Here is an 8,953-nt window from a genome sequence, read left to right on the forward strand (position 1 = left end):
CGCTCTTCCTAGCATTCCTATAGGGCTAGTCCTTCTGGAGAACATGGTGCTTTGTGTCCTGACTTAGGGTTACATGTAGCCATTCTATTGTCCCCACTAGACTATGAGCCCCTGAAGCAGTGCGCTCTATACCTGCAGAACCTATACAAGGCCCAGCTGTCAGTAGGTATTCGGAAATGGTTGTAGCATGAAGAAAATGCCCCATTTAGGGTCACTTGCATAAATGCCCATGTGGTCCTTCCTTGGACCCTCAGACAGATTTTGTTTGGCCCATACGTGATGTGTGTGTGTGTGTGTGTGTGTGTGTGTGTGTGTGTGTGTGTGTGTGTGTGTTTTAACTGTAATTTAACCGCATGGGGTGGGGACATGTGCTCTCCAGTTTACCACAGTCCCAATCCTCCCTTGTATACACCCAGCTAATTAATTTTACCAGACTTGCCCCTGACAGAATTTAAGTTTGCAAATCCCGTACAGTACGGAGGATGTTATCAACTGCATTCTGAGGCTCTCCTTCCAGTTGCTTTCTGAATGGTCTTTTCCTTCATCCTTCTGCAGTCTGTTGTCTCCAGGGCCTTCTCAGTAAGAGTGGTCCCTAAGGACGGCAGTCATCTTCCTACTGGCTGCTTAGAGCTGCTAGTAGACCCTCTTGAAAGGAAGGGTGGGAAAAACCCAGGGAACACAGGTTGTCTGATGCAATCATGGTTTTTGATTGGTGATCCTAATGCCTCAGGATGCTGGAGTGAGGGCTGGTGAGCCAAAGGTCTGCACTGGAGGCCTAAGGGGGCTAGTTGGTTTTGCTCTGTCTCTGACCCCTGTCTGACCTCGACCCTGGCTAGTATCTCCCAGGCCCCTGAAGGGACAAAGCGGGGAAGAATGGATGTAGACGGGCCTTTCCCTTCATTTCTGGGGGTTCAGCTTCACAGACAACTAGGGTCTCAGGGCACCGCGAAGCCAGGCGAGTTACAGATTCTTCTCCCTGGAGGATCCAGTATACCCAGCTTTTGTCCCCATTTTCTCTTTTGGCTTCTAGTATTGGACAGAAAACAAGAATGATCGGTCCTAAATGCTGGTGAGTGATACAATGATGCTGCATTTAGCTTCTGGAGAGTTGAGGATTCCTGGAGAGAAGCTCCTGACCTGCTCAAAATGTATTTCATTTAAATTAACCAGAATGGTAGTCTTTTGCTACAGCTGGAAGCATTTAGCGATCATCTAGTCCAGCCCTCTCTTATGGGTAAATTGAGGCTCAGCCAGCATCACACTGACACAGCGTTTGAATGCTGTCCCAAGCCCAGGCCTCCTGAGGCTCACGGTCCTGGGTGTGTATTCTGTATTTCAAGAATCCCACCAGCCTTGCTCTGTGTCTTGTGCATGAATCTACATCCCCTCCACTGCAGTGCAAGTTAACTGTCAATTTCCTGCAGTGGATTTTAGACTGGTGATTCTGTGAGGGTAGGGATGGTGTCTGATTCACATCTGTGTCTTAACCTTCACCACGGAGTCTGGTGCAAAGCAGGTGAACAGAGGAGAGCAAGGAGCCAGTCTGTACCTGCAGACAAACCGTTCTCTAGAGAGAGGACCCAGGCCACTCCTGTTCCCAAAGGAAGGAGGAATAAGAGAGGAACAAACATTAGTCCATGATTTCAGTGTGCCAGGCACTGTGTCAAGTGCTTATCTCAGTGCATTCCTCACAACAATCAGTGGAGGTGAAACTACAATGTCCATTTAACAGATGAGGAAACTGCAGTACACACACACTGAGTTGGCTCCTGGCCTCTAGCAAGCAAGATCCCAGGGCAGAGCCTGAGGCCCCAGGCATCAGGTTGTGAGGAAGCTGACTCAGTGCTCTCCTTTCTACTCCAGCTGTCAGCATCTTCACCAGAACCCAAGAAGGCATAGCAATGCAATTCCCATTTTAGAGCTCAGGAAACCGAGGCTCAGAAAGGGTTAGTGAAAGGGCCACACGTGGCTTCCCGCACCGGGGTTAATCCTCTCCGCTGGTTGGAGGACAGGACCCAGGCAAGGGGGTTGACTCCGATGCGGAGAAGACCTGAGGGTGGGGAGGCCAGACCCGGCTGGGCTTCCTCTTACACCAGGGGGTGGCCCCTTTCACCCCGCCCCACCCCCGTTAACCTTCGTGGAATCCTGACTCACAGCCCCAGGCGTGGGGTCCTAGCTTACAGGCTGCCAGGATCACTGAAACCCGAAGGCCGCTCCGCGGTGGAGGCGACAAGGTGGGCTCAGCTGGGCGCGCAGGGCTTTTCTCCCAAGCCGGAGGGCGTTGCGGCCGCGGTCCCAGGATTCCCTATGCATTATTCACGATGTTTACTAGCGCGGGGAAAGGAGAGGGGAGCAGAGGGGAGGCGAGGGCCGGGCAGCACTAACCTCGGGGCACGCAAGTCCCAAACTTCGGGAGGGAAGACAAAGTAGCTGAGTGGTTAAGAGCCTGGGAAGTCAGACGTGGCGCCTGGCACACAGTAGGCCACCAGTAAATACGTGTGTAACGGATAACGACAACGGAACGAGTGAGTGAATGCCTTTGCTCCCAACCAGTTACGTTGTCTTGGGCTTAACCCATCTGACCCTCGTTTTCTTCGTCTATAAAATGGCATAACAGTAACTATTCCATAGGGTATTGAGGGCACCCTGAGCTAACTCTAAATTGCCTAACACACAGTAGGAGCTCTAAAATGAACGCTGCTGTTGTGGGTAATGGGGCTTGTAAGCATCAGCGGCCCAGCAGAAGTCCTCTGATCGACTCCCAAGGCCGGTGGGCAGTCCTAAAAACTAACCTGCAAGATTCCTTAGACTGGCAGCTTGGGGAATGGGGGAGGCGGGGGCACATTGTCTTTCTCAAGCGAAGGCAAGAAAGACAAGTGCAGGGAGGAAACTTCAGACCTCCTGCACTGGGCAGATAGTTACTTTCCCCACCTCCACCCCGGGAGCTGGAGGTCACCTGGGGCTCATTCTGGTAGTTTCTCATCCTCCCCGGAGCCCGTCTGGGCGCTTGGAGGCGCCCCTTCGCTGCGCGTCTGGGCCGGACTCTGGTGGACCGCACCGGCGTGGGACCAGGAGCGCCCTGGAAATGGGCAGTTTGGCGGCAGCTGGGCAAAGTGTGTGTATGGGGGGGCGGGGGCGGAGAGGGAGGGTCAGCTTCCTGGCCCACGGCTGCCCTTCTTTCTGGGTTATGAGAGTTGGGACAGGATGGAGAAGTTTGGGACTTCGGGGGAAAGAAGGTCCGAGAGGAAGAAAAAATCCGGAAGGTCTGCGGGCTGAAGCCGGGCAGGGCGGGGCGGACGGGGAGAGGCCCGGCGGCGGGGGCCCGCGCGGAGAGCTGCTGCCTGGCCTCGCCTCCCGGGCCGCCCCCGCGAGTCTCGGGCACGTGAGCACGCCTGCGCGCGCGCCCGGGCCCTTCCTGGCAGGCTGCTTGTAAGATGAGTGAAGGAGCAGGTGGGGGAGAGGGGAGGCAGCGAGCGAGAGGGCGAGGGGAGCGCGGGCGCTGAGCGGCGCTCACTTGGAGTGCGGCGAGCGAGAGAGCGAGAAGAGCCTGATCCATGTCCCTCGCTGCCTCCCTGCCCGGCGTGCGAAGATGATGGCCATGAACGCCAAGCAGCCTTTCGGCATGCACCCGGTGCTTCAAGAACCCAAATTCTCCAGCCTCCACTCCGGCTCTGAGGCCATGCGCCGAGTCTGTCTCCCAGCCCCGCAGGTACGTAGTGGAGCATAATTACCGCTCTAAGGCACATTTTTTGACAGGCACTTGGTTCATGTTTTTTTCATGTCGCCCAGAACAATCGCCGCTGTCTGAACCCCTCTCCTTGTCTCCCCCGTGCTCTCTCCCGGCGCGCTCTCTCTCTCATTCATGTCTCTGATCCACACGTCTGTTTCAGCAGAGCCTCTGTCTCCGTATTAATTTTTATGACCTGGGCTTTGAGGAGAGGCATCTCGGTTGCTTGAAAATGTGTTTTAATCCTGAGTTGACAGTATTCCCCACTGACCGTGCTGTGCGCCTTCTCGCTTGCAGCTGCAGGGTAATATATTTGGAAGCTTTGATGAGAGCCTGCTGGCACGCGCCGAAGCTCTGGCGGCGGTGGATATCGTCTCCCATGGCAAGAACCATCCGTTCAAGCCAGACGCCACCTACCATACCATGAGCAGCGTGCCCTGCACGTCCACTTCGTCCACCGTGCCCATCTCCCACCCGGCCACCCTCACCTCGCATCCGCACCACGCAGTGCACCAGGGCCTCGAGGGCGACCTGCTAGAGCACATCTCGCCCACGCTGAGCGTCAGCGGCTTGGGAGCCCCCGAGCACTCGGTGATGCCGGCACAGATCCACCCGCATCACCTGGGTGCCATGGGCCACCTGCATCAGGCCATGGGCATGAGCCACCCACATGCCGTGGCGCCTCATAGCACCATGCCCGCATGCCTCAGCGACGTGGAGTCGGACCCGCGAGAGCTCGAGGCCTTCGCGGAGCGCTTCAAGCAGCGGCGCATCAAGCTGGGGGTGACCCAGGCGGACGTGGGTGCGGCTCTAGCCAACCTCAAGATCCCCGGCGTCGGCTCGCTCAGCCAGAGCACCATCTGCAGGTTTGAGTCTCTCACTCTTTCGCACAACAACATGATCGCCCTCAAGCCGGTGCTCCAGGCCTGGCTGGAGGAAGCCGAGGCCGCCTACCGGGAGAAAAACAGCAAGCCGGAGCTCTTCAACGGCAGTGAGAGGAAGCGCAAACGCACGTCTATCGCGGCACCGGAGAAGCGCTCGCTGGAGGCCTACTTCGCTATCCAGCCGCGGCCCTCATCCGAAAAGATCGCGGCCATCGCCGAGAAACTGGACCTTAAAAAGAACGTGGTGAGGGTCTGGTTCTGTAACCAAAGACAGAAACAGAAACGAATGAAGTACTCGGCTGTCCACTGACTGCTGCGGGGCGGAGCGTCCGGGGCCGGGGGAGCTGAGTGTATGTCCCCCTGGAGTTGGGGGGCACGGTTATGGGGTCTCCGAGACGTTTCCTGGTAGGTCAGGCTCTCTCCCCCGAAGTCACAGACTTTCCCCTTTATCCCACCTCGTTGCCTCCCGGCCTTCTCTTTCCATTCTTTTCTTTCTATTCCCACCAGAAAAGTTTGGGCGCTAAGAAAAAAATTCCTGAAAGGCAGGCCTGGAGGGGCTTGTGCTGTCCGTGGTGCTGAAAATCGCCCTCGCGCACGCGACCGCGCGACCTCACGGCGGGAGCCCAAATGCAGGGGATGGCCAATTGGCCCGAACGCACGACTCTGGGGTGAAGACACCACTTTACTAAGCGCGACTAGACAAGGGGTGAAGGGATGGGAAGGAAGCGATAAGGAATAACACAGAGTCTAAGTGGGGCACAAACATGTACTGGAGATTTATTTAGAGTATAAAATACATATATGTTTCCAAAGGCTAGCCTTATACTCCGTTCGTCACCTAAATTTTATCCATTTCATCCTTTGGTTTGTTGTAAGTTCTCTAAGGTAGCATAGATTAGGTTCAGGGAAAATGTTCGGGGAGTAGCGGGCTCTGAGTTGTTCTCCACCATAAGGTGGGCTCCAGAAAAGGTGGGCCCAATTCAGCGACTGAAAATGCTGGGGTGGGGTGGGGGGCGGATCCTGTAGCTGGTTTGCAAGCAGCAGCCGGCCCCTGCTGTGGCCCGTCCGCCACGATCTGCTCGGTAATGACAGCAGTTTGAGGGGTAATGCCCGCCTGCAGGAAAGCAGGGGATTGGTAGCAGTCGGACTGAGGACTCTCTGACCCCAGCTCTCTGTTCCAGCCAGACTACCAGAGCAGCTGCGTTAGAGGCAGCTGCTCGAACGAAAGTAACTGTAACTTTTCCGAATCGTATGCAAGTCCTTCTAACATGTCTCACCTCATTGTGCTTTTATTATTATTGTTAGCACCGTTATTTACTGTTATTTATTTAACTCCACTTCTTTCCATCCCCCAACCTCTCGGTCGAGCTTCACTCATAGCTTTGAACGGAAAGAGGGGCGAAACCCCGGCCTGGATCTTTCTCACCCCAGTCCCTCTGGCCCCGTCACATGTTTTCTTTCGTTGCTTCATGTAATTTGCGTGTTGCTGTGTGACCTTTGGTTTCGTTGTCCGAATAGACACAAATAAAATATTGTTTCCTTCTCTCCTTACCCCTTGAATTAACTTCTAAAATAAATGCTTTATTTTTCAACCCGAATTGCAGTGTTTTTTCTTTCTCGGAGATTAAGGAGTACTAGTCTCGGAAAGGATTTAAAAGTGAGGACCCAAAAGGGCTGGACTGTCATTTCCAGGAGGCCAGTCTCCTGCAATCTTCCCTCCTTGCTCCTCCTTCGGGGCTGCCTCATCTTCTCCCCCAGATCCTCCCCAGACCTCAGGGTTTCCAGGCCCTTCCTCCACGCTTCCCACGTGCTAATCTTTCAGCTTCTATTTGCTCAACTTGACTCAGACAGAAAACTTCTAGGCCTGACTGATGGGAGTAGGGGCCCCCAATGCCTCCACGCATTGGCTGAACGATCCTGACGTGAGTGTAACTTCTCTGAGTCTCCATCGGTTGTCTGCAGCATGAAGATGCGAATACTTACAAGGCTATTGTCAGGACTAAGTAAGATTATTTATTTAAGGTGTCTGGTAGTGCTTGGCTCTTCTCGGGAAACATGATTATTTTAAAAGGTTCAAACAGCTAGATGGGAGGTGAGGAGAGATGCAAAAAAGGGAGGGAAGTGTTCTTTGCTGGGGCAGAGTCGTTTGGGCTTCCTCGAGGTCAATTCAGAAATTCATTCGGAATTGTCACCCAGGAGGTTATTCCACGGTCTATCGAGGCTTCTCTCTGTGTGTGTGGGTGGGTGGGTGGTGGATAATGAGCTAATTGCCACAAAGATCCTGGCCTAGTGCCTATACACAGTAGGTGCTCAACAGATGCCGGTTTCCTTCTCTCTCTTCCACATACTCTAAAAGGGGGAGGAAATCTTATCTGTGAGACGCAGAAACACCTTCATGATTTAAAAATTAATGTTCCAAGTCCTGGAGTCGTCTGTACATTTCCCCACTGTGTCTGCAAAGAACTCTGCGTCATCACCTCTGGACTGAAATTCGAAGCAGAGTGGGTCTCCCCTCCGCGCGGTACGCCCCCCTACTACAAAAGCAAACCTGGGGATCATCCCCAGCCCCTGGGTCTCACCCTGTCGCCCCCGCCTTGCGCACCAGCCCCAGCGATTCCTCCACCTCCCTCTCCATCGGGTGTCCTTTAATAATAAATGCCCTTATGCCATTACATTATATTGTGGGTTTTGAAAATTTAAAATACGGCTGATGCAATATTAATTGCCTATAGTGGTATAAAACACAGGGCCAGAGCCCAGCCGGGCTGCAGATGAGGTGGCCGTGAGCGTCCCGCGCGCCGAAGCGAAGTGCTCCAGACAGACGCTCCTTTGAGGGCTGGGAGGTTTCCTGCAGGTAAGGGCCTTCGGCTTTTTTGGCCCGGGGAAGAACCCGATATCCGCCTCCATCTCCTTTTCGGAAAGTTCCCCGCTGTTATATATTTGCTTATTCATTTGTTTGTTTTATTAATAACCTCAAAAGTTTGGGAGACTTTTTTTTGGAGAGGGCGAGATGAGTCGCCTGAATGCAAGGTCTGCGTCAGTAGTGGCCCGGCAGGGTTGTGAGCTGGAGCCGCGCGTTTGGGCGTCATCCGCTTCAGACGCCCGGGACCGTCCGCGCGCACGAGTACTTTGACCAGTTTCTACCTGCCGGCGGGAGCTGTGGCCGGGTCCACGAAGTGCCCCATCCTCTCCCGCCCCCTGAGCGCACCGGGCAGGCGCCGCTGCCTCTCTCCTTGGGCTCTCTCAAGGAAGCGTTGGGAGCTGTGGTTTCTCTGAAACTGTTCAGTCGCCTGTGCCACTCGTCCGGTGGAGGCACAGACTTCTCAAAGGGTGTGTGTGTGTTTGTGTGGCGGGGGCGGGGGTCTGGGTACCAGACGGTTTGGGATTCACGCAGGCCTGATTTGCATCCTGGTGGGTCATTTCCTAATCGTGTGACCTTGGGCAAGTCACATTACCTCTCTAAGCCTCTACTGATGGCTGTACGACCGCACAAAAATTACTCTGAAGAGTAATTGAAAAGCACTCTGGAGCAGATTTTCTTTTACCAAGTCTCATCAACTTGCAGCATTCACTGCCTAAGGCCCAGCTGGGGGTTTCTTTAGACTGTGCCAAGGGAACATGAGGCCAACGTTCAGGGCTGCTTTTATGGAAAGCTGCATTTGGCCTCTTATGATGGGACTTTGAGAGTCACCTGTGGACCAGAGTGAGGCTTCTAGGCCCCTGCCTGGCTGGAACCAGGGCCTGACCTGGAATGAAGCAGGCATACACAAGCCAGCACGGCTGAAGCCTTGAGAGGCAGAATGTGGAGGAAGGAACCCTGGGCTCCTGGGTCCAGGCTGTGTGATCTCTGGCCAGGAGCTTCCTCTGTCTGTGTGCCTCTGGTAGTGTGAGTTTTGTCTGTTTCATGCTTAATGCCAGCTCAGGGTCTGGCTCAGAGTGGCAGACAATACGTATCTGTTGAATGAATGAATGAATGAATGAGGTTTTGTTTTGTAAAATGGAAGGACCCCTCTAGCCCAATCCTCTCTGGATTTGGGGGACTACAGGGAAAGACAGAGGCCGTCAAGAATAAACAAGTCAGGAGCAGGGCCAGGGCCAAGGGTCTGCATATGAAGCTTCCATTTAAAGACAGCGAGTTTCCTTCCTATTTAAATTAGAAGAGGCCTTGCCTCACTCTGTGGTGATCATGGGTAGAGATGGGGTACTCTTTGACATGGGCCCTTAGAAACTTCAAGAGGAATCTCAAGGATCAAGCTGTGACCTCTGGCCTGCTGAGTGTGCCTGACCCTCTCTTGGCCCTACTATGAGCCTGGGTTGTTTTACTTTCCTGCTGAGATGTAAA

General features: G+C 54.1%; 1 protein-coding gene across 1 annotated transcript; it reads left to right on the forward strand.

The window, feature by feature from the left end:
* The first annotated feature begins 3,503 nt into the window (after window positions 1-3,503).
* On the forward strand, window positions 3,504-4,998 carry POU4F3 (POU class 4 homeobox 3). Its single transcript, XM_007451239.1, has 2 exons — window positions 3,504-3,709; window positions 4,025-4,998. The coding sequence occupies exons 1-2, from the start codon at window positions 3,590-3,592 to the stop codon at window positions 4,919-4,921; spliced, it is 1,017 nt and encodes a 338-aa protein (XP_007451301.1). The 5' UTR covers window positions 3,504-3,589; the 3' UTR covers window positions 4,922-4,998.
* Window positions 4,999-8,953: the final 3,955 nt, after the last annotated feature.

This window comes from Lipotes vexillifer, unplaced genomic scaffold (assembly GCF_000442215.2).
Source record: "Lipotes vexillifer unplaced genomic scaffold, Lipotes_vexillifer_v1.1 scaffold754, whole genome shotgun sequence".
NCBI lineage: Eukaryota > Metazoa > Chordata > Mammalia > Artiodactyla > Lipotidae > Lipotes > Lipotes vexillifer.